The sequence below is a fragment of the Gobio gobio genome, assembly GCF_949357685.1.
Source record: "Gobio gobio genome assembly, chromosome: 16".
NCBI classification, from domain to species: Eukaryota; Metazoa; Chordata; class Actinopteri; order Cypriniformes; family Gobionidae; genus Gobio; species Gobio gobio.
Window position 1 is genome coordinate 21,421,894 of NC_137109.1, and position 25,881 is coordinate 21,447,774.

At 38.5% G+C, this 25,881-nt stretch overlaps 2 protein-coding genes across 7 annotated transcripts; one reads left to right on the plus strand and one right to left on the minus strand.

The window, feature by feature from the left end:
• The first annotated feature begins 589 nt into the window (after nucleotides 1-589).
• nudt22 (nudix (nucleoside diphosphate linked moiety X)-type motif 22) lies at nucleotides 590-5,367 on the plus strand. 4 transcript variants are annotated; one of them, XM_079839716.1, is made up of 7 exons: nucleotides 590-666; nucleotides 924-1,114; nucleotides 2,027-2,525; nucleotides 3,632-3,745; nucleotides 3,857-3,954; nucleotides 4,033-4,126; nucleotides 4,568-5,367. In XM_079839716.1, the coding sequence occupies exons 2-7, from the start codon at nucleotides 1,029-1,031 to the stop codon at nucleotides 4,667-4,669; spliced, it is 993 nt and encodes a 330-aa protein (XP_079695842.1). In that variant the 5' UTR covers nucleotides 590-666; nucleotides 924-1,028; the 3' UTR covers nucleotides 4,670-5,367. The 4 variants fall into 4 exon arrangements, with proteins under 4 accessions (XP_079695842.1, XP_079695844.1, XP_079695841.1 ...); XM_079839718.1 differs by having other exon boundaries at nucleotides 620-674; nucleotides 4,568-5,118; XM_079839717.1 differs by having other exon boundaries at nucleotides 664-684.
• Nucleotides 5,086-24,015, minus strand: LOC307140308 (heterogeneous nuclear ribonucleoprotein U-like protein 2). 3 transcript variants are annotated; one of them, XR_013818234.1, is made up of 15 exons: nucleotides 23,308-23,993; nucleotides 23,081-23,195; nucleotides 21,344-21,420; nucleotides 21,088-21,227; nucleotides 20,869-20,971; nucleotides 20,565-20,677; nucleotides 17,832-18,095; nucleotides 16,514-16,636; nucleotides 11,821-11,931; nucleotides 11,561-11,729; nucleotides 11,259-11,441; nucleotides 10,550-10,600; nucleotides 6,082-6,146; nucleotides 5,903-5,980; nucleotides 5,088-5,807 (listed from the first exon to the last, which is right to left on the minus strand). XR_013818234.1 is itself a non-coding variant. In XM_079839713.1 (14 exons), the coding sequence occupies exons 1-14, from the start codon at nucleotides 23,861-23,863 to the stop codon at nucleotides 5,748-5,750; spliced, it is 2,157 nt and encodes a 718-aa protein (XP_079695839.1). In that variant the 5' UTR covers nucleotides 23,864-24,015; the 3' UTR covers nucleotides 5,086-5,747. The 3 variants fall into 3 exon arrangements, 2 of the variants coding, with proteins under 2 accessions (XP_079695839.1, XP_079695840.1); XM_079839713.1 differs by lacking the exon at nucleotides 10,550-10,600 and having other exon boundaries at nucleotides 5,086-5,807; nucleotides 23,308-24,015; XM_079839714.1 differs by lacking the exon at nucleotides 10,550-10,600 and having other exon boundaries at nucleotides 5,086-5,807; nucleotides 23,304-23,776.
• Nucleotides 24,016-25,881: the final 1,866 nt, after the last annotated feature.

The following is a 25,881-nucleotide window of genomic DNA, read 5'->3' on the forward strand; positions in this document are numbered from 1 at the left end:
ATAAAATAAAAACAAATTCAGCAAACAAACGTCTCTTTCTCTCCCTTAAATCAAACGTTGGATTGTAATTGAAAGTTGTATAGTTCAGAGGAAAGCTGACTTAAATTATCTATAGTCTTTATTATAGTGTTTTGACTTATTTGACAGGACTAAAAGCCTCTTAACGAATGTGATTTATTTTTCTTTTTTTAAAGTGATTTCTACATGGTGATTGAAGCTGTGGAGTAACAGTGTGTGAAAATAAATGGTGAAAAAGGGCGTACTCCTCACTTGAGATAAAAGTGTGGTGTAGATAAAGTAGATATCTAGAAAAGTATGTTAACTTTGTACTTTTCATGAACATTTTTATGCAACCTTCACGACATGTGCTATTTCCAACTTCCCACATCTGAAGTCGTGATTACGAGCATTCAAATTGACTCGAGGGGGCGTGTTCAAAAACTAAAAACTAGTTTTTACGATCATTCCGATAGCAGGCAGAATTAATGAAGGGAGAATTAATCACAGAAAATATACGACGTACCCTGTGCTTTCTTTGTTTCAGACAGTACGTTTGGTTGTAATCTCCATTTTATCTCCACTATAATATTGGATCCAGGCTTTTATTTTGAAGTAAGGCGCTTCCGGAAGTACGTTAGTTCCGTTAAGAGTCCTATCGCCTTTTAGGTAAGGAAGTAAGTTTTGGTTAGTAGTTGTATATTGTCAACAACAGAATAAGTGACAGTCTCAAAAGTGCATTTTAACTTATCGTTTCTTAGGAATTAAACTGCATAAGTTTGTAAACTTTGTTCGCTGTTAAACGTGTGTAAGGCTAATCCAACTGTTTTTATAGTTGAGAGTCCACAGGAAACGGGGAACAGACGTCGACACAATGCATCTGCCAGTTGATTCATAACTAATTAATTCTGTCTCAAAACATACAGCCCATCTAGATGCACACTGTTCAGAGAGGCATGCCTAGGTAGGCACCTCACTAAGAAGACGCCCATGCTGAAAGTGCACTTAGGATCAGTTTGAAAGGTTTTGACATGGATCCAGAGGTGTCCCTCATGCTGCACTGTGATCCACTACAGGCTCTTGGAGAACATCAAACACACATAGAAATTTCAGACAGGTATAGTATCTTTCCCTCATATCATCCTAAGACCAAAGCAAACGAAGTATTTTGAATTTAGTATATTTAGTATATTATTGCATTGTTTAGCGCATTAGAAACACATGGAGGAAAACATATATTTTATTCATATGCTATGTCCTCAAGTGGACACCAGGACTAAAAAACAAAAACAAAATGACATGTATAAGCAAAAACAATGGTTAAAAAAAAACTTTGTTTATAGATGATTCTCAACTAGGCCTATGTTATGAAAGATATAACAGAATGAACTGACATACCATTTTACTTTATGCAATTTGTGGGTAAAATGGCCATACATGGCTTTCCCCATTCAATGCAATGTATCTAATTTGCATATTAATGTGTCCTTGGAGCAACATGTAATGAGAAAGTGTAATAATGGGAGGAATAGTTGGGAACATTTTCATCATAATATCTAATATTTTATAAGAACATTGATATGTAATTTCTTTCCTTATATATTCACTTGTTGTGTCTCCCAAAATGCCTGATAAACATGCTTAAAGTCCCGGAGTCCTCTACAGTGGACATGTACGAAATTAATCCCCTGTTCTGTAACAGAAAGTCATATTTTGATTAGGAACCCCATAACATTTTCCTGAGACGTTGCTTTATAACAAACAATTTGAAAATTAGTCTTTAAAGACCAAGAAGAAGTTGTTGTCCTGGTGAAACCTCCAAACAAATGGTATCTCTGAAAAGGCCTGAATGTGCTCTTTATAGGACATCCGGACTATAAACTGTGACATGTATGATGTCAGAGAAATTCACTAAAATATATATAATGTCCTCGTACGAGGACAGTGGCACCCGGGAGGATTTAGTTTATACACATTTAATACTTGCTGTAAAAATGATAGTCTTTTATGTGCTACACTCCCACACTAGATTCAATCGACAGAGTTTCCCTGAGATCGAGCAGCACATTGAAGCCGTGTGGAGTGACAGAGTGACCAAAGAACCGTGGCTCTTCAATGGCGCTAAATTCAGAATGCATTCAGCGATGCTCTGCGTCATGGACAACGGACCAATGGGAGAACAGGCTGTCCAAAACCATTTACGAGGTGGTGTAGGGGACCAATTAGAAAGTGGCAATAAATCATCGGACAGATTAACAAAACATGAGCAATCATGTATCCTAAAGTTACAGCTAGGCCTGACCTGTTATAAAGACTATCTCGGGACTAACTGGTCTCGAGAGGCGGGGAACCTGCAGAGTCATGGACGGAATGAATGTGCAGATCCACAGGCCTTCCTCGCGCAGCCGCTGGGGGTGGGCGCTGTCATGGCAACCGCAGAAGGAGATGTCGTCCTGCTGAGGAGGAGTCAGAAAGTGGCAGAGGCTGCAGGCCTGCTAGACATACCTGGAGGTCACCCCGAGCCAAAGGTGAGACACATCATCAGGATCTCCTAAATAATACCATATATATATATACCCTATTGAATTCCATGGTTTTCTGTATAAGGGCATAATGATTAAAACAAAATCTGGTCCTTGGCAGGTCTTAAAATGTGAACAAATAAAACCTCAGATGAACAATAACACATGACATATCACACCGTCATTATTTATTTAGCAAAAATAAAGGCAGAATGGAAAATCCATGGGTGACAAAGTTAGGACACCCTTAACGTGGGCAGTCCGAATGCAGTGCGTGTTGCAGTACGTATGCGGCGCAGGAGCAGCCAAGAGAAAGCCTCTTCTCTCTAAAGCAACATGGCAGCATGGCTTAGGTTTGCAAAGTTGCATCGGAACAAACCATAAGACTTCTAGAACAATGTCCTTTGGACAGACGTGGAGAATGTTTGGCCATAATGCACAGCGCTGGACTGTGAAAACCAAAAGAGCATATCAGCACAAACACCTCATATCAAAAGTCACTGAGTCGACCATGAACTCCTGCTGTATACCAAAGTATTCTAGAATCAAATGTGAGACCATCTGTCCGACAGCTAAAGCTTTGCCAAAATTGGGTCATGCAACCGAACAATGATCCGAAGATCGCCAACAAATCTACAACAGAATGGTTGAAAACTAAAAGAATGAAGGTGTTGCTCTGGCCCTGTCGAAGTCCAGACCTCATTCTGACTGAAATGCTGTGGCGAGAGCTGTGCATAAACAAATGCTCACAAACCTCAACAATGTTGTAAAGAATGGACCAAAATTCCTCCAGAATGATGTGAGAGACTGATAAATCACGCAGAAAATGATTACTTTATTACTTAATGATTACTTTATTGCTGCTAAAAGTGGATCTACAGGCAGTGGAATGATAGGGTGTTCTAACTTTGTCACCCATGGTTTTTCCATCTTGACTTTATTTTTGATAAATACATAATGACAGTGTAAGATGTCATGTGGTTTTATTTTCCAAAGCAATATTACATTTGTAAAAAATATATATATATAATATAATGTATGTGTGTATTAACCAGTATATATTATTAAGAGTATATAATGTGAAATGCAGTAATATGTCCCTGTGCATGCAGATGGTGTGTCCGGGGGTCAGTGAGGAGGCCATATGTGTGGAGCTTCTGCAGGGTAAGGAGAGAGCCGTTGTTTCGGAGATCTTCTCTTCTGTGTGTGCAGAGATCCGTGATGAGGTGTGTATCTGCGGACTTCACATCTGAAACACACTTCCTTAATAACGTATGGGAAACCGTGGCCATTGTTCCCATCTCTTTCTCTGCTGTTGTTATTCTTACTCATTACAGGTGAACGTTCCTGTCAGTTCTCTAAGCAAACCGGTGTTCATGGGAATTGCGCTGAACCACACCAGTGCGGGCCGCCCCAGCGCGGAGTTTTATGTTCGGTAAACCCCATCCTATGTCTTCTTAATCTGTACACAATAAGCAGTTATCTTACACAGCTGTTTTTCTACTCTGTGAAGGTGCACTTTGACGACGGAGGAAGTGAGAGATTTCTATAGACGTGGAGGTCCTGAGGCCAATGAGTCCACTGACATATTGTTTCTTAGTCGAGCGGTAAGCATTTAAATAAATGCAGTGATCAAAAACGCAGAACTGCTCATCGTTTGTCATAGACTCAAGTGTCTTAGATAATTGGAATCCTTGGCTCAAAATGAATAAAACAGATATATGATTTAATTCCCGCCACAAATCCTCTCCCGTGGCCTCATGGGATAATAGTGTCCATCGTATGCACACTTCAGAATCTCACTGGAAGCAGTAGGTCATCCGGGTACTTTTTGCCTACTCTTTCATGAGACTGAATTCGGACATGCTTCTTTTGTCACACTGTTTTTTGCCGGCTAGTAGTGTGATTTCAGATGCAGCCAATGTTTTAACTACACTCTTTTGTGCTGTTTATTCACATGTCTACAATACAATCATTAAAAACAGAATAATCGGAAGACATTCTGTAGATGATTTTTGCATTTCTATGTCATTTTCTCTATTCTACAGAAAATGCTCCAATTAAACGAGCGCTCCCCCCTGTGGTCGGAGATGTGTCCTTCAGCTAAAGGTGCAGTGCTGCTGTATCAGAGGGTGATGCCCGATTACTGATTTAACCGGATGCACAACCACCTCAGAGTGATTACATTAATTTAACGTTTCTGATATATCATGTTAAAAAAAAAATTGCAAACATCCTATACAAATACATTTTGTATACTGGTGGGTGATAAAGGTGTAATTTTCATATTTATACATAAGTTATTGTATTGAATATATATAAAGTATATTTTGCAGAGGTACCTATGACATTTATTCTTAAGCAACTTTTCATATTAAATTAATAAAAGTTTAAAAACAGATGACTAAGACCTTTTAATTTGGTGCAAGTTTGCTAGGAAATGTCGGGATTCACAGTGAAAGTCCTTTCAGAGAAGCTCAAGGGAACAAGATATAATACGAAAGAAATTGCACATGTGTAGTTATTAAAATACTTATCAAGGCAAAACAAATGATTAAAATATGATCTGGAATGATGAGAACTTCCGGTTCAAATTTATTGATAGACAAGTTCACAATAAATATTTTTCCAAAACAGTTTAACAGAGAATAGTCCCTTACAAGCCACAGTGAGCTAAATGTGACGATGGCAGAGAGAAGCTCTGTAGATTTACACACATTTACAAAATGTTCTTGAATGGATGTTCAGTGCAAATATTGTAAAGATGGATGTTAAGAAATAATTGTATTTTCTTTTCACAGTACACTGTTAGTGTTAATATAAATGAAATAAAATTTAACAAATCCTCATGATTTCTCAGTCTTTAGAAAATAGAATAATACTATATAAAATGTGGAACAGCCCTAAAATACATTTTGTAGAACTTAGTCCTTTTTTAATGAGCAGCTTAGACATTCTGAACATCTGCTATCATGTGCCACAGAAGAAAGTCACACAGGTTTCTAAAGAGGCAGAAGACAGAATATTTTGATTAACTACCCTTTAAAAACAAACTGCATTCTGATACTCAAGCTCCTCATTATAAGCAATGACCTTTCTTAACGAAATTACAGACAGACAGAACCAATTACTGTTGTAAAGGTGAAGCACCGCTAATCACAAAACATGCTGATTTGGGGTGTTTTTCTTTCTACGCAGAAGTTTTAGGTTTTTTCTGAAGTCTTCCAACTAACTTGAACAGCCATAATAAATGCTACCATAACTCTGGTTTTGCTCAGAGACGCTCCACTGCAAGAAAAACAAACATTTATGAAGTATATGCTTATTTTGAATGCTATTTTCCAATAAGCCATAGTTTGTCAACCACATGGTTGTTTTCTTACCTGTCCAGTGTACGGTCTGTAATACTTCCTGTATCTCTGTGGGTCACTGCTGCATCCGAAGGCAGAGGGACGGCGACTCTAAGAGTGTAATCCACATCAGTCATCATCATATTAACGTCCAGCACATGTTGTTTTGAATATCTAATATGCAATAGTACACATCACAATGACAAACTTACATGTGCTTTCTGAAAAGCACAGTGGGAGTGTTGATTGTGACAGCCGAATGGACCTCCCCTCCAGCCTTGGGAAATGAAAACACACATCATTAGAGCTACGCAATTCTGGATAAAATGAGATTAAATAGTGTAAAATAGAGATCACGAGCAACTAAACAAAATAACATAATTGTGTTCTGCAACAGCAGTTCTGTGCACACGTATGCGCGTGTGTGTGTGCAGCACAGAAAACAGTGCGCAGGTTTGAGCTTTTTAATGGTTTAAAAAAATCACATGAAAATGCGCACACAGGAACCGATTAGCGGAATCAAAATGCACATTTCTTATCGAATCACTGGTTCTGGGAAATTTGGAACCGGTTCTAAAATGGAACTGATTCTCGATACCCATGCCTACACGTAGGCCTGTCACGATAACTACTTTTTGTTTCTCGATATATCGTCCCAGAAATAATTGCAATAAACGATTTTCTTGTCATTTTAAGCCACTGAATATATAATCCTAATATAACAGCATAATAATGCAAGTAGACCTACACACTTTTAAATGACAACCTTTTAATTCTTTAGATCATGGAAATTAAGGGTAAAAAATAAATGATCCTAAATAAAAAAATAAATAGTAAATAAACATTTTCCCTTGTGAAACGGCTTTAACACTCGTCATTCTGCATTGACATTTAGATGTGCACCGGAACAGGGGATCGCGGCTTGGAAATCGAGTCCATTTGGGCTTATTCTTCCAAACTGTCAGTTGTTGTCAGGAAAACACTAGAAAACCTCAAATGGCGCCTTTTTTCACCTGTCGATAACCGCTCTGTGTATGAAGGAACTGCCCGAGAACCACTTTCGCCTCCGTCACGGAAAACATACAAGATGACAGCACAGTCGAGTAAAATGTTGGTGACATTCATTATCATGTAAACGTACATATATAGTGCGATATATCGATATATTGATTATTGCGACAGGCCTACCTACACGTAGGCCTGTCACGATAAATTTTGCTGGACGATAAATTGGCCAAGAAATTATTGCGATAAACGATAATATTGTCGTTCTGAGACCATTTTCATCTAAAATAATGATAATGGCATAATAATGCAGGTACACCTTTTCAAAGATCAATAAACTTTTATTTCTAAAGACTTTAACACTGAAAACGGAAAGCATTTCAAATATCCACAATAAATGAACAAAACAACAACCAAAACAAAAAAAGCAATGGACTCTCAGTCTGTTAACAAAAAAATGCACTTAAATAAACAGCTGGAAAACTGCAACGGATGATTGTGTTTGAGGTATTGCTGGGAATCGATTTAAAAAAAAAAAACTAATTAAATCGCAATTTTTTTTTCTGTAATTAATCACGATTAATACGTTTTTAATGTTTTGATATTGTAATAATTTCAGTTACTCTCCAAATTAATGTAGAAACAATTTATTGACAGCATATTTTAAATATGTGTTGTATGGTCAAGTTTTTATGAATGAAGGCCAGTATCACTGATGTCTCTATGAAACATTAATGACGTTACATTACAGTATAACTGAAAGCTTCAAAACTTATTAGGCTTAAAAAAAACCTTTTAATTTAAGTGAACTTAAAACAATCTTTACATAAACCCATTATAATAAATGTTATTTTTACCTGTGCCTTCCCTGTTAGACATATACAGAAATGTAATAGTTAACTTAACTGCATAAATAATAAACGAAATGGAGATTAATCATCATTAAAGCTACAATTTTCTCTGTTCCCGTTGTTCTTTGATGAACATTAATGACAGGCATCATCAGAGCTCCTGTCACTTTAAGAACAGCCGCTGCCGAACATGACACGGATCTGATGCGCTGTCCCGCGCATCTCATTTCCTCACAACACTTTAAGTTCATTTAAGACGTTATTTAACTAATTTAAGACTCCTAATATGAGAATACTCAAAATTCTCTGTGTTGTTGTTATTGTTTGTTCATGAGCAAAAGAGAACTCGATGTGAGCAGGAGACTGACGCGAGTCTGTCTGTGCGTCGAGTGTGTGTGTGTGTCTCAGAGTGTCCCTCGATTAGCTGACATGAGATGCCGCCACACAGACAGGACATTGACATACAGCGCATTCTCTTTTGTCTTGTCGCGCTTAGAAGCATTTACATGTATAAGAGCGTGATCATATAATGTAACGCTCTGCAAAAATGGATTTAAAAACAGATGCTGGAAATTATCGACCTAAATTTATTTTTTACCGTGCGATTAATTGATTTATTGACTATCGCGACAGGCACGTCAATCGGAATTAGGGCTGAACGATACATCGAATTTTCATCGTCATCGCGATATGAACTCGCGCGATGAACACATCGCAACAGACAGCCTGACACGATGAATAAGGGAAAACAGTTTACATGCACCAATCTGAGTAACGTATTCTGAATACTTGGATTACTTCCACATTGAATTGCATTTTATAAGTGTATGAATGCGGCCATCAAATCCTGCTTAAATTATAAAATATTTAGCTAACGTCAAACGGGGCCATCAGCTCTTGGGCTGGTAAATCAGCGCATAGGAGAATGTAAAGTTGCACGTCAATAAGCAGGGCACCTGCGGTGGTCGGCCAAAACACTTTTTTTTTTTTTGTATGTGAAGCTGTTTTACGTGAATATTATGACACGAGTGAAGCACAAAGCTTTATTTACAAAATAAATAATAGGTTCGCAGTTAAATGTTACATCTCAGCCATGGAAACATATGGATTCATGCCGAAAGAGAGAGGAAGGCTTTGTGTGGTGAGCTAAATTTAAGATTGCTTGCGTTTTGCTATCTGGTCACACGATTTTCCACGAATTTAACAATAGGCTTACTCCATTTTATTCTTCTGGACATGGAATCTCTTATTTATTTTCCCAAATCCTCCTTTACGTCTCTCACAGGGGATTACGTTTCTTCCTTGTTTGTTTAATTTAGGAGTAGCCTAGGCTATATTCGCATCATTTAATGTGGTAAAGTAGAAAACGGAGTAGGACAGATACATTTAACTTCAAACTTTACTTTATTTAACACAGTTTGTGCTTGCTATTAGACTTGGTCAAGTTTATGTGTATAGCGCATTTCACGATCAAACAAAGCTTAAGTTCTTGACCCTGCGGAAGATAATTTCGTTCTTCACATTTTACTACAAGTAGCCTATCAGTTATGTAACATCAGGAGAAAACATGAAGATATTAGAAAACGATGCTTCTTTCCTGCTCGTGTCATCCCTTTCAGCGCAAAGGCATATGACGCACATCAATGGGGAAATATAAACGATTTTTTTCTTTATCTAATATTTAACTTATATTATTTATATTTCGATTATTTACAGATATTTATTTAAATGTTTTACAGGCTGTAGTATGTTGTTTCACTGACGGAAGTAGGCCTACTAAAATAAACACGCATGTTTGAGCCTTATATTTTTTATTTTCAAAATGTAGGCTATTTAATTGAGGTACTCAATCTCAATTAAATAGCCTAATAGCCTATTTTGAAAATAAAAAATATAAACGAATAATATATTTAACGAATATATAACGAATTTATATATATAATATAGCCAAAAATATAGATATAGGCCTTTATCGCAAGTCATATCGTCATCGCAATATTAAACAATGTTATCGCACATCGCAGCTTTTCCTCATATCGTGCCGCCCTAATCGGAATGAATTGGCCAGATCTGATTATAATTTCATTCGAATTGTAAGGTGTGGTTTATTCCTTTTGTAATCCGATCGAGATGGCATTTAAACACTTGATTGGATTGAAAACCGAAACTGGAGATTACTGCGCATGTGCAATGATGTAGAAATAGCGTAATGACATATGATGCGCGGAAAGTGCTGTTCTTCCTGTTGAATAAAGTGTCATATAAATGAGTGTCCCGTCATTCTAAAATTATCTTTCCTCTCAGCGTCTGTGAAGTGGAGCAGGACAACGTCCCACCATTACTTGTTTCGGACTCTTATCCTCAGACGCCCTGTTTTGGGAGCGGGAATGGCCGTTTTTACTGCTTGATAAAAATAAGCAGCACAGCATAACGGTTCATGTGCTTGTCGTCGCCTAATTAGGACCCGAAATAGATAAATATTAAGTCTGCTTTTTAAAACAAAGAAAAGGATTAAAAAGGATGTCAAAAGATTAAATCTGATCAGAAGCTTGTGACGCATAAGTAAGGGATAATGTACTGTGATAACCGGCTGGATGTACATTATCCCGCTTATTACACAGCTACTTGTCTCAAGTAAATTAGACGCAAAATATTGTCTTGAGTTTAAATATTTTATTTGCTCTTACGCAAAGCTTCCGCAAAGAAAAACAATTCCAAAGCCTTTATCTGTTGCTGAAAAGTTGTGTTTTTACCATATATGTTGACATTAATGCTGAAAGGGTTAGTTCACCCAAAAATGAAAATTAGCCCATGATTTACTCACCCTCAAGTCATCCTAGGTGTAGATGACATTCTTCTTTCAGATGAATACAATCTGAGTTATTTAAAAAAAGTCCTGGTTAATCCAAGCTTTATAATAGCAGTAGTTGTAGCTCTGTTTTTGAAGTCTCTGGAGGGTTAATAAAGGCCTTCTGAAGCAAATCGATGCGTTTGTGTAGGAAAAATATCCATATTTAAAACTTTATAAAGTAAAGTTCCGGCTGTGAAACCCTTGAAGTCTTCCATTGTAACCCGTGGTGGTTAAGTGTTTTTCAATCACAAGATGGCGCCAGACAGTCAACGATAGAGTGACACATTAAGCATACAAGTAGTACCGGTCAAGAGAACTCGTAGTACCCGGTTGAGCGGTGTGTTATTCACTTTGGCGGTTGTTATCTGGGAATAACATACCGCTGGAATGCGCGATTGACCAATTAGAATCAAGTATTCCACAGAGCCGTGTGATAAACACGCACATCAACCTGATCACGGATTTAGCGTTCATGAAAACACTATGTTCAGATTCATCAATCGGAATGAATTCATTCAGATTGAAGCAAAAAGTGTCCATGTAAACGTAGCTAGTGTTTATATTCAAACTATAAACTTCTATCCCAGTACTTCTGTGATAATTTGAAAAATTTGTAATACAGAAATGATGTCTAAAAAGACTGTTAGTGAAGCTGAAATCATCTCTCAGTATTTATTCTTACCACAATGATGAATGGGGCGTTTTTGACTTCCTTGTCTGTGTTTCCTGCGTTTGGGAGGTGTGGGTAGCAGGTGGCGTGCTTCCTCTTTATAACGCGTTAAAAGCTTCAGGGCCTCGTCAGACCCGAGCTCCACAAACGTCACCTCATCCAGATTCTCACCCTGCTCTGGCAGTGTGAAGCTCACTGGAAACAGGAAGAGAGATGAAAAATCTTTCACGAGTGTGCAGCTGGCCCAAGACAAAGTTGTAACGCAGCAATATGTCTTGAGTTACTCGATCACAAGTATCAAGTTAAAGTCTGACCTTTGGCTTTGAGTAGAGACATTTCCTGAACTGCCATGCCCTCGTCCTGTTGCCGCTGTGTGAGACGTCTCCTCCACACTTCGTCAGGTGGAAAAACCACCACCACTCTTCGCCGGTAACCACGGAAACAAAGCATCTTGTGTCGCTGGGCAGATGGATAAATGTTGGCCTTGGAGATGAAAGTGAAAAAGTGAGAACATGAATGAAAGGAAAGCTGACGAAGGTTTGGCCCACCGTCCCTCACATATATTCCTGATTACCTGATCAAGGATGTAGTTTCTCCGCTTGGTTGCAGCTATTCTGATCAGCTGACTGACACACTGAGTGGCCTGTTGCAACATCAGATCTCTGTGATTGGCTACAGGAGGCTCCTACAGGATGTAAATAAAGAAAATATATCAGTCCTCATAAACACTAGAGGAAAATGCTATGCTAGGAATTAAGATTTCATTAATTTCCAAGACTATGAGAACTTTGTACGGTGTTTTTATTGTTAAATAAAACTATTACAAATTGTTAGATAAAAACTATTTGTAACACTTTACAAATATAGCTGCAACAGCGCCACTGCCACCCCAGTGACAACTGCACTGCGGGCGATGTGCATTAAAGATGTTAAATGTAAAAAAACTACGCCAAAGTTGTTTGAATATGCCACATTTACTGCAGCAGCTGGTGAAAATCATGTTATAGGATGTCATAGGTTACTTTAAAAGGAGTGTGAAGTTATCATTTGCAGCTCAAAATGTTGTAAGTATGGTTTCACAGACAGGGCTTAGATTAAGCCAGGAGCTTTTATAAACATGCCTTAGAAAAAAACATTACTTGTGTGCGTCTTGACTCTTGAGACAAATATTTTAAAGGGGTAAATTTTTTTATACTGTTGTCTGAGGTCTATTTATTAAGCATGCGTGGTTTTTACATTCAAAAACATCATAATGAATAAGTAATAGGCTATTTTCTGCCCTGGTTTTGAGCCTCTCTCAAGAAATGCTCGGTTTTTATGAGCGTGCCGCACTGAAGACTTGGAGGTAAACACCCACTGCTGTGATTGGATAAGCTTTGCATATTTAATGAGCTTCGGCTCCCCCATGAGTACATGTGAGGAATAGTTTTGAAAGCGTGTGGGGAAACTGATGATGAAACCGGAATGATTCTTCCCACAGCTAGGGCTCGCAAAATGTATTTATCAAACAAACACAATGATTTATCTCCCATCTACCCGCAATTAATTGGAAAGTTATTTTCATATTACTTGGCCCGTACGTTGCAGACAGCAAGTTCAAAACTTCCGCGATTGTATTTTTCCTTCAAATATCAAGTCAAGAGAGTGAACAATACACATCAAGAAAGGAATGTTATTTCACTATTTAAGATGATACGTATTGGTAGCCCGTCTGGAAAACACATAGCCCCGGGACGTTGGCCTTTGCGAGCCCTGTGACAGTGGTAAGTTATGTTTAGTTAGACATGTGCACAATGTAACATTGTATTTGATCTGTAACAATGCAATACTATCACATATAAAAAATTTGTTTTGCTCACATCCTGTCTGCAAATCTAGTCTTTAGTTTACAAACGAATACGTGGTGAAATGAAGGAACAAACAAACACTCAATGTCTTCCCCACGTGAGCTGGATATTCATTAAAAATAAAGTTCGACCACACATTTCCAATATTAGAATCCAAAGGAAGCTTATGCAGCGACTGTTCTTCCACAACCAGGCACAGCGCAATATCTTACTATCTTCTGCATTTGTATTGCTCAGTAGCGCAATCTGTTTAGCTCCACGAGTCCGTGGGCAGGGCTACAGAATCAGGCGTACATATTTATCTGTTGAGGTGGTGTTTCACCACACGATGACGTTGACTAACAAGGAAGTTTTCAGCTCTGAAACTTACAGGATATTCTTATATAACAATGAACTTTTGTATATAAAAGGCTGAATGGAAAGTTGATTTCTCAATTCATGACCCCTTTAAAGGGATAGCTCACCCAAAAATGAAAATTAGCCCATGATTGTATATGCCCTAGGTGTATATGACATTATTCTTTAAGACGAATAAAATCGGAGTTATATTAAAAAAGTCCTGGCTCTTCCAAGCTTTATAATGGCAGTAATTGTTGCTCTGTTTTTGAAGTCCATAAAAAATGCATCTGTCCGTCAAATAACGTGCTTCACACGGCTCTGGGGGGTTAATAAAGGCCTTCTGAAGCGAATCGATGCGTTTGTGTAAGAAAAATATCCATATTTAAAACTTTATAAAGTAAAGTTCCAGCTGATCGCCTTCCGTGGAAAAGTGTTGAAAGTGCCTTCTCGCAATTCAAAATGCATGACGAGCGTACCTGGTAACGGAAGCCTTTGATCGGCAGAGGCACTTTCAACACTTTTTCCATAAATTGAATACGGAAGGCGATCGGCTGAAACTTTACTTTATAAAGTTTTAAATATGGATATTTTTCTTACAAAAACGCATCGATTCACTTCAGAAGGCCTTTATTAACACCCCAGAGCCGTGTGGAGCACGTTATTTGACGGACAGATGCATTTTTTATGGACTTCAAAAACAGAGCAACAACTACTGCTATTATAAAGCTTGGATTAGCCAGGACTTTTGTAATATAAATATAATTTTATTCATCTGAAAGAAAAATGTCATATACGCATAGGATGACTTGAGGGTGAGTAAATCATAGGCTAATTTTCATTTTTGGGTGAACTATCCCTTTAAGATAAGCCAGTGCAAGTTTCTTTCAGTTAAAACATGCATTTTAGTCTGGGACTAGCTCAAGCCTTGTTTGTGAAACCCAAGGTATAAGTATTTATGTTAACGTTTTTTTTAAATAAATATTTTTTATTAAAGGTCCCATGGCATGAAATTTTCATTTTATGAGGTATTTCAACATTAATATGAGTTCCCCTAGCCTGAATATTGTCCCCAAGTGGATAGAAATGTTGATCGGTGTAAAACCGAGTTCTGGCTGTCTTTCTCTGCCTTTGAGAAAATGACAGCCCAGACGAGCCAATCCTGAAGTCTCCTGGTTTGACGTCCAAGCAGGAACGGTTTCCTCCCTTTCCTCCGCCCAGAGAATCTGGCACGCCCATGCAAACGCTCGAGAGATCATTAAAGTTACTTGTGAACGAGTGAAAGCTGGCAGTTTCTCAGTGTTTGGATGTACAAATGAAAACAGAAGTCTTTCTTCAGTTCCTTCTGATCTGTGATCATTGATTTCTTATGTGAAGCTAATTATTTATTATTCTTGCACACACGGCGGCTTCTCTCTCTCCCGACAGAACGGTGTTTTCGTGTTTTCTATCTTGTGAGTCAGTGTTTTTGTACGTCCTCGTCGCGTCTATCTGTTCTTAAATGTGCATACAGTCGTTTCTGCTCAACATCAGCAGAGTAGTCTGTACTAGACTGTACAGCAGCATCTTTAGAGATAAACCTCACACACGCCGAAGCTCGGCCTTCAACATCCCCGACCCCCAGTACTGCATCTGGCCCACAGCGGAGGCACCATACGCGGCGCGAGATTAAGCAGACGGGGGTAAGCGTGAGGGTATCCGGCTAGGCTAGCCAGCTATCCCCACAATAAACTGGATTACATTCGATTACTGCTGTTGTGTCTTAGTTTGCGCTGTGTAAGTTACTCAATGCGCGTCACTGACGCTTTTCATATAATTGGAACATATCTAGAAATACTGCTTTAATCAACACTTACTAACTCGTTCATCTCGACAGCTGTAATGGTACATTACATGTGTGACAAAGTTGGTAGAATAATGATGAAGACGGACCTCGGCGTGACTGGGACTCGTGTTTATTCAGAACTCTCAGATACAAACACAATAAACTCGCGCTGACAGACAGCGCTCTCACAACTCAGTAGTTACTATAAATAACTTTGTTAGCAATCGCTCCGTCTCCGTGATGTCCGGTTCGCGAACGAATCATTCTTTTGAATCGGTTCTTTTTAGTGAACCGAACCAGTTCACCAAATCGGACTGAATCGTTCTAAACGGTTCGCGTCTCGAGTCAGTGCTGATCCATAATTTACTAAAGTTACTAACTTTCTGACATGAGTGACAGCCCCTCCGACTAGAAATAAACTAATAACCTTAAGTATATGCTGTAACTATAACAGTTCACTGAACTGAGACTGACAGAACTGATGTGAAGTGAACTCCGGTCCATCCGTCTCTCTGGCAGCAGCTCGTGCGTCGTAGACCTAATTAAACCACGCCCCCTCCGCTCATTTAAAATGCAAAGATGTCAGCCAATCACAACAGTGGGCGTTTTTACTGAAGTCTCACAGCAGACACGCCTCTTGAAGCAGGGCATTCAGCCACAGGGCAAACAGCAGTATAGAAAAAATGCCTTTTATTTCTAAATTATGACATTTTATGATGTAAAAATCATACTAACAATATAAGTACACCTCAGGAAACACTATAAAATAATAGAAAAATGCCATGCCATGGGACCTTTAACCTAATTATATAAAACAACAATAAAAATATTAATGTTAAAAAAATATATAAAACTGTTGTGCTGAGTGTAAGTGACGACACGCAGAAGAAGAATCCCAAACTGGAGATGAAAATTGAGCAGCTGCTGTCTTTGGTGTCTGAGCACAAACAGCCTTTTGATAAATGCCAAAGCGACTGCAAAAATCTTGTTAGGAGGGAGTTGTTGTGGCAAGGAATTACAGATCAAATGGGAGTCAACAGTCAATTTCATCTTTCCAACTTGGGTATTTCTGCATTTATATAAGAGCCAAGTAGTCAGGGAGTGCATTAGCATATTCATTCAGCACATCTGAATGATCTGAACTGACAAATTGGACCAATTTTCACGATGAACATCACTCTTGGTATGAGCAGGTATTTTTTCTGAGGTGTGTGTAGATAATTTCCATTTCACAGAATAATCTTGATAGATTTTCTTACCCTCATGCAGTTCAAAATGGAGTTTGTACTCAGAAGATTGTAACGTTTCCTTGGGTTCTGGAGCATATGAGCCTGAGCCCAGTGGGTCTTACCAGAACCGGGCATACCAACCATCATCAGCACCTGACAGATGGAGAAAGAGGGTGAACATGACAGAAGAACACGTGATAAGACTTTATATCACATAACAATATTCATCCAGGGGCCCGTTCTTCGTACCTCGCTAACTCAGTTAGCCGGATTTGATTGTTGACGATTTGGCATGATCTTGGATTGTTTGGTTCTTCGACGCTCATCCTGGACTTGCTGTCATAGCAACAGGTCCGTTAGCTTAAACCTGCTCGCGAGCAGGCTTATTTCATGTAAACAGGATTAGATTGCATCTTGAGGTAATACTTAAAATCTGTCCCAGCCACTGCTACTTTATTACAAGAGTACATTACTGAACCAGGGGTAATAATAATCATTTTAAATAATAATAATATACAAATTTTAAATTGTATATGTATATGAGAATGTATATAATATTATAATGTTGTGTATAAACTATAGACACAGCCACTTGATTAAGCGATTTATTTGTGATGGAATAATTACTTTATAATTTTATTGGAAGTTTGCACACATGTTGTACAGTTAATCTGAGCCGTACATTAATTTAAGTGACGGATATTATGGGATGGCTTGATGCAGCGCAGGAGATGCAGAGAATTTGATCTTGACCCTTAAGAAACTTTAATACTGTCACGTTACAAATCTGCTTCAAATTGAATTAAAAATTGAATTACAACATTGAAATAAAAATGTAAAGGGTGTACAAATACTGTATAAAATCGAAAATATAAATAATTGGTAATCATGTAAAAAAAAACATTTATCATTGATCTATTATAACTTTTATGTTGGTTTGGTCGTTTAGCTGTTTCCTTATAAAGGTCCAGATATTCGTGGGTTTTTTTGTGTAATTTGCCAAGTTTTTTGCAGGTGGCTTTTTTAATTATATGATGTCATTACGTTGCTCTCTTGACGCCAGCCAATCGCTGCATTGCTGATCATGGTTTCGAGTATCGATGCATCTGCCCTCTTCAGGGAAAACAAGAACGCGCAGTGATCTTAGATCATTTAATCCAGATATTTTAATCCAATCCGCAAATTCGTTTGAAGAATCAAATTAGCCAGACATCAGTTATCACGATTAAAAGATCTGGGATCTGTCAAATCATCTCAGATGTATTAAGCGAGGTACGAAGAACGGGCCCCAGATGTTTGGGTTTAGTTTATTTTTGTTAGGGTCTAACACTTCTAAAAACGTTCCTACCTCACATTCACTTTTAGATGCTGTCGGCAAAGACGTGCGAGTCCTTTGACCAGGAGGAAGTGCGACTAGAGTGCAGAAACCAGCAGGAAAAGGATGCCAGGGAGTATCTGGATCAAGATTCACTGAAACCGAACAGTTTTTGCAAAGTACGTGGGGATAGAGAGCTTGACCTCTAAGAGCAGAAGAGGTAGGACGAAATGCCACTCCAAGAGAACGCCCATTTTTGTGAAATGAAAGTGTCGCTTCTCCCGTCTCACTGATGAACTGAATAAGGAATAGATACAAATCGATAATGATCCTGAACTGAATTAACCCAAGAGCAATGTGGTTTATCTAAAGAACATAGTATGCATGAGCTAAACTGTGTCCCATGTCAGATGCTGCATCCTTCAAAGGCTGCATTCGTCACTGCAGCTTAATGAAGGCTGTCCCACTTCGAAGGCTCCTTCAAATGCGGCCTACAAATGCGTCCTTCATTTCCTAAGTTGCGAACATGTGGATCCTTCGCAGCCAAGCCTACCCCAAGATTAATTGCACTCCAGTGATGACTGGATTTAGCCTAGAAATCTAGACGCACCCTAGCGGCAGAAAATTTATTTTGCCGCGAGTGTAGTCTAGCAACTCTCGGTAGACCTGAGAGCTAGAAAAAACAAACTCTGGTCAGGCCAATCACATCGTGTATAGAGTCGGTGGGCGGGCTTAACATAATGACGGAGCGGAGTTGCGGAGGTTCTGCGTGCTACAGGTAAACAAAGAAGCTGACGATCAGCGTCTTTCAAATCGGTTTTGGCCGCTACTCTGGAAGACTTGGAGTTAAGCTTTTCTTTGAGGAAAGAACAAAGAACGGCACTGAAGTCATTCTTAAGAAAGGAAGATGTATTCGGAGTTGATGCTGCCTTCACGTGCTATCGGAAATGTTATAATTCTGACTTTGAAGTTCTGATTACGAGCTCATTGCATTCAAGTTTCAAAATGTCAGGGAGTTCATGTGCAATTTTTACCTAGGAAACTCGTATTTACGATAATTCCGAGAGCACGTGAAGGCAGCATTAATCTATCAACTAACATTAGCTCCGCTTCGGTTGGTTGTGGCGCCATCCAATTGCGTGCAGAGGGAATTTGACAGACAACTGTTTATCCCGCCCCTCGGATTGAGCCCTGTCAATGGTGAGTTTCCAGACCAAACATCTTGATGTGGGTCTGGCTTGTCAGGCTAGACTGGATTTGTTATTACTAGGCGACAAGAGCAATCCTAAAGAGTAACCGTCGCATTTAAAGGGTTAGTTCAGCCAAAAATGAAAATTCTGTCATTAATTCCTCACCCTCATGTCGTTTCAAACCCGTAAGACCTTCGTTCATCTTCAGAACACAAATTAAGATATTTTTGATGAAATCCGAGAGCTCTCTGACCCCTCTATAGACAGTAATTTAATGAACACTTTCAAGGTCCAGAAAGGTAGTAAAGACATTGTTATAATAGGAACTGCAAAGTTTTTATACCTTTCTGGACCTTGAAAGTGTTAATTAAATCCCTTTAATGCTGTGTTCACACCAAACCATCTATCGCGTCTTTATTGGACGCCTGAAAATTTTTTAATCCACTCGTCTCGCACCACAGCGAATTGGACGTGCGTATAAATCGAGCGTTTGACGCGAAATAGACGCACGTTCAAGGCGCTCCAGGAGATGTGCCTGGATGACAGCTCGCTCTCACTCCTGTATGTATATTTTAGGCTACAATAAAACGAAATATGTTTTATTCCTCTTTTCATTTTCATAAAAATTTATTTTTGAAATTAATAGCCACACAAATGTGGTTCAGGCAACGCATACCTGGATTATCTTCACTGCATGTATATTTATAACAAAACGAAACATAAAACACAACCCTGCCTCTTTCGTTTGCATTTAAAGGGATAGTTCACCCCAAAATTTTATTTCTGTCATCATTTACTCACCCTCAAGTTGTTCCAAACCTGTATGAGTTTCTTTGTTCTGCTGAACACAAAAGAAGAAATTTAGAAGAATGTTTGTAACCAAGCAGAGAGAGCAACCATTGTATACCATAGTATATTTTTCCCTTCCATGGTAGTCAATGGTTGCTCTCTCTGCTTGGTTACAAATATTCTTCAAAATTTCTTCTTTTGTGTTCAGCAGAAAAAAGAAACTCATACAGGTTTGGAACAACTTGAGGGTGAGTAAATGATGACAGAAATTTCATTTTTGGGTGAACTATCCCTTTAAAAACAAATATTAAACACATTAATATGCACCTGAAAAAGTCTAAAAACGACATTGTTACACAATAACAGTAGTATTTTTAAATTACGCAGGGTTTCTCATCTGCTACTGACTTGCCATTAGTTTATCACCATGAGACGGCAGCAAGCATGCTCCTGATCGGTTAATGCGGTGTCAATTGACGTGACTTGGGCGTCAGATGTGAATTCGCTTCAAACGCGTGAATGCACAAAAAGCACCACTCGTGCAAAACTGGACGCGCGAATGAGGCGAAATCGCGCCGCAGGACCTCCAGACACACGTCAACGCATCTTTACATTGACTTAACATGGAAACCACTCGCTCCAGACGCTCTATTCGCGTTTGGGGTGAACACAGCATAACAACGCTCACTTTGACCTTTGCAGATTTCTAGGGATGCAGCCTCTGAATTGGGATTTGGGACACAGCTATACTATAACCTACTTCTGTACAATTAATTTTGAAACTTACTGCAAAGCAACCAATGACATCTCCTTCTGTGAAGGGCTCACCAAATGCCTCTTCCTTTCCTGCAGTTACTATCCTCCCCCGTCCATCAAATCCATATGACAACTCCAACTCCCCTGAGAGAACCAGAGAAAAATTATTTTATATTTGATTCATTTTTATAGCTGTGTTAAGCTTAATCGATAACAGGATGCTTATCACTGAACATTTGTATACTTCCCAACCTTTTATAACATTTCCATAATCTTCATAATCGTTGAAACCTTTTAGGGCTGTAATACAACATATTTTATAATTCTGTTTTCACCTAACTGAAGGCTTGTGTTGTCCACAGACCAGCCCACTCTGAGCACATGTAGATCAGGGTCGTAGCTCGTGTCTACTGCAGGTGCTGACAGTCGTCTCACAAACTGGAGACCCCAAAAAAGAAATAATTCACCAATATGAAAATGACGGTGCCATTTAACCAATTCCAGTAGTTGCTAAACGACAATGCAACATTTACAGGATTTACACAAGTTCCCACCTTGGCTTCGAATCCGACCTTCCCATGACAAAATCCATGGGTCATCCTGCACCCAGACCAAAGTAGAGGGAATTTCTCCCAAAAGAGCGGCTGACCGCTGCTCCCATCAGAATCCACCTCAAAATGCAGGTCACAGTTATCTGTAAAAAACAGACACACTGTTCTTGAGGACAGACTTTTATTAAGCTTTCGTCTTGAATCAAATGACTTCTTCAATATCTGATTCTGAGCATGGACTGGATCTTGATGAATTTACCAGAATCCAGTCGAACATCCTCAAAATCTATTTCAGCTTCTTCCTCGGGCTCCGGCAACGGCTCTGGAGTCTTAGCTCTGAAGAAAAACAAGTCAGGGGAAATAAGACAGAAATGCTTGAACAGTTTTGGCTGAATAATATATAAAGAGGGGTAAGTAAGATGGCCCCCTACTGGGGTAAGAAGCCCCCCATGGATAAACTTTTACACAGTGTATAAATTACTTCTGATATAATTCTTATTAATATTATATATTATTTTGAAAATTTTGTTGATAATTGAATAACCGATGACAGAAAGCCGAATATTTTATATTGTGTAAATTTCCGGCTAACTCGCGTTATTACTGTCTGTCTTACTGAAATACTTCTGCTAATCAGCTGTGGGCCACTATTAAATAAAACTGTCTATCGTTCTTACTACTTTGAGTAAAGATAAAGGATGGAGCAAGATTTTTTTTTTTACAAACTTTAATGTTCCATCAGTCATTTACGTTAGTGCTGGGTTAATGTATGCGCTGTTATTGATACAGTTCCCACATGTGCACTGCAATGAATCAGAAATATCCACATGGGTTTGTTGATGGTCATACTCTTGTTAATGCTGATGGTGAAGAATTACAGCTGTAACATCTCATAATGTACCTCAAAATGAGTAGCATCACTGAGAAACATCCTGCTTAAGTCGCCCTTGCGATGGAGGTTCGGGTTGAATAACTAGCTCTTCCAATGTTTCATCATCGGACTCACGCTAGGGCTGCTCGATTATGGAAAAAATCATAATCACGATTATTTTGGTCAATATTGAAATCACGATTATGTAACACGATTATTTCATATGACTTTGGGAATGTGTTGCAGCCACTACCATGTAGCAAATCTTGCACGTAGCATGTTTCTGCTCCTCGTCTGATTCCTCGAAGCCAAACTGTTGGGGCGGATGTGCGTGTGCGTGTTTCATTCAGAACGCAAGACAAAATAAGAGTGTTCTTGCAAAACAGAACATGGCAAAATAATCGTTTTTTCTCGATTGTACTATTTTGGTGATCGTTGGGAGCCAAAATCGAAATCGAAATTCAATTAATTGCACAGCCCTAACTCGCGCTCAGGTTAATATGGTAAAATCGATGTCATCGTAACTGTCTTAACAGTGTGTACAATCGCTGAGGACTGAGGAAGCCTCCATAGTTGAAGTTCAGTTATGGTAATGGTCGTTTAGCTTCCGACACACGCTGTACGCAGTAGCCCGATCATAACAGACTGGGCCGTCTGGCCAATCAGAGCAGGGTAGCTCGTGGAAAGGAGGGATTTAGAGAGACTGATTCATCCGTCGAGTCGTTTGAGAATCATTGAACATTGAGGTGATGTGCAGTGTATATTATGAGAAAATGAAGGTGTTTGATGCATGTAAACCTGTTGTTGGAGACCTCAAAACAAAATTAGGAGCCTTCAAAAAAGCATAACAGGGGCACTTTAATTGAAGATATGTATATAATAGCAACACTATGAATGCAAATTTAATTTCACTCAACTAGCCTATAGGTTTTAATGAAAGCTATGATGTCTGACATATACATCTAATTCATGGAAATACTGAATAATATCCCCATTAATTACATTTCAAAAAATAATAATACAACAACATACCATTTGGGGAATCTTACCCCGACCTGCCTATATATAGACATTCTTTGAAGTACCTCAGAGGATCAGTTCTTTGTTATAGATCAATATCAATACCTGTTGTAGTGAATGTCCTCTTTGAACTCATAATAATCTCTGCCTCTCTTCAGCTCTGTGCTTTCCTCTGGGCTGGAGTCCACTGTCTCCGCTCCATCTGACAGTCTATGGAGCACTGCAGCAGACAGGCAGACACAGACAGTGATGAGCATTATCTTGAAATATCATTTTATTATATGATCAGCTAAAAAAAACACTTCTTTAATTGTGCACTAAGGGTGACTTACACTGGTCTTGCTCCTGTGGTGCTTCTGGCTCTGAAATGGCCAAGACTGATGATGTGCATCCTGACACTGCATCATCTTCTTCTGTAGCAGCGGTTGCCAAGGCGACAGGAGGTACAGACTGTGGATTCCTCTGCTGTTGTCTGTCATTTCTGGATGTAACGTTAACGGCCTCCGGTGTCCTAACGGTCTGCGGCTCTGCGGGGGCTCCTGGGGCAGCGCATGAGCAGAGCGGATGTGGGTCAGTCTGTGTGCTTTGATCAGCATAAGCATTCATGCTCTTGCTAGTAGAACTAGTGCATACTGGAGACTGCGTCCTAACACACGGCACGCGTTCCGGAGAGTGAGTCTTTGGCGGCTGTTCTGCGGGCTCTGTACTCGTCGCTTCACAAACATTTCCCCCGTCATCTCCACTTTTGATAGGTTCAACACCGGCTTCAATCGCCGAAATGAGCCGAACCACCAGCTCGGCCTTCAGGCCCTTCGGGTCGAGCCCTCGCTCCGATAACATGGCCCGCAACTCGACCACTTTCAGCTTTTTGACTTCCGCCAGCAACATTTGCAACAAGACTTGTCAATTCCACATTCAAATTAAAAAGTGAACATACACAGTATCTTGTTACTTAGTAAAGACTAGTCAATTAGTCCGCACTCTCTAACTTTTTGCGAATTTTCTCACCCTACCCACCAAAACACACGACCCGCCGCTGTAGAGGATTCAAGATAGTGAACCGGGCGCTGATTGGCTACCGTGAGGGAACTGATCGTTGATTGGTTACCAGCAGTGACGCAGTTTGACTCTTTTCCGCGAATCGGTTCTTTAGAACAAGTTGTTTCAAAGAACCAATTAAACACATTTCAATCGTCAGTTTGCAGGAACATAATGAGGTCCGGATTTATCTCATATTGTAACATTGGCTTAATACATTTTGGACTGTATAGTCAAATTTGCTACTTTCCAGGGAATGGAAAAAAAACACCGTATTAAAAAAAATAATAACACTGTGTGACGCTGGACCACAAAACCGATTTTCTCAATATTTAGACTTTTTTTGCACCCTCAGATGAGTTTAGTTGTATCTCGGCCAAATATTGTCCTATCCTAACAAACCGTGCATCAATGGAAAGCTTAGGCCTATTTAGGATGTATAAATGAATAAATAAATACATTTAAATTGACAAATACAATTGACCCTTATGACTTTTGTGGTCCAGGGTCACATTTTACCAAAATAAAGCTCACATGAAGTTACACATTTTTGGACCTTATGGCCAAAACTGCTATTTTAAAAAAAACACTGTTTTTTTAAATAATTAAACACTGTGTTGTCAAAGTTGATATTGTGGCTTTAGGCCTAGCCTATATATATGATCACATTTGTGTGTCATTAGTTAAATTAGTAAAATTTTACCAAAATCAATTAAGCTCAAATTTTTGATCAGCTAATGTCGTGTTTTTCCCCGTCATTAGTCGCATTACATCTTCATCAACTTACAAGTTATAAAGTTAGCTATGTGGATGCTCTATTCTGTAATTTGGTAAAAAAAATCTCATGTTATTAAATACATTAAAGTGTTTTGCACAATATTTAAAATAGTATTGGCTATGACTTAAAAACAAATGATAGACTAAGACACTCTTCTCTTCTCCTCAAATGTAAAACATTTGTTGAGTAAAGAAAATGCTGTACTTATTCATACGAACAATTCTTTATTTATCTTTGCGTTGCAAACAAGCAGAGACGTCCAAACTGCTTTCACTATAGAAGCAGGTGAGGTTTTACTGACAGTTTGAGGAGCCAATGGAGTTATGACTTTTAGTCGTAATACTTTTCATTGGTTAAATATTTGCAAAGGGTGACCAAATAATGATTTATGACATTTTTGTATTATTAATTTATACAAGTTTTGGCATAGCCTAATACAATTTTTTTCTCCTCATCGTTATTGCCACATCCAGTATAACCATAGTATGATTTACATTTATATTATTCATTTTAGATAATTTTTTGCATGTTTTGATAAAACGTAATTCATTAAAACTAACTTGTATGTTTTTTATAACTGTCATGTTCAAGTAAACAAAACATATTTCTGAGAACCAACTCTTTCTTTTTAAATGAATTCCATAAACCAGAACAATACAAGGAATTCATTCAAAAGTAAAAAATAAATAAATGAAGTAAAACAATAAAGTGCACAACATCATACCTTCTTACCTTGCCTTTTTGTGCAATTACACAAAACAGAACAATAAAGCTTGAAATCATTTTTAAAGTAAGAGAAATTTGGTTTGGGGTCCGACCATATTATGAATATGCCACTTTTCTATTAATATTATTAATTGTATGAATATGCTTTCTCAATTCCAAGATCACTCAAGTGCATTATTATGTCAGATCCACTCAGCTGCAGTGTTAATTTTTTTTTTTAATTAAATGTTCCAAAATACTTTTGTATGGAAAAATACATTAAAAATTGTTTCATTTTTACCTTCGCAAGAGTGATCAATATCTAATTTAAAACGTTCCAGCATATGTTTTACTGGAAAGTAGACTTCTGGAAAGTTATATAGAA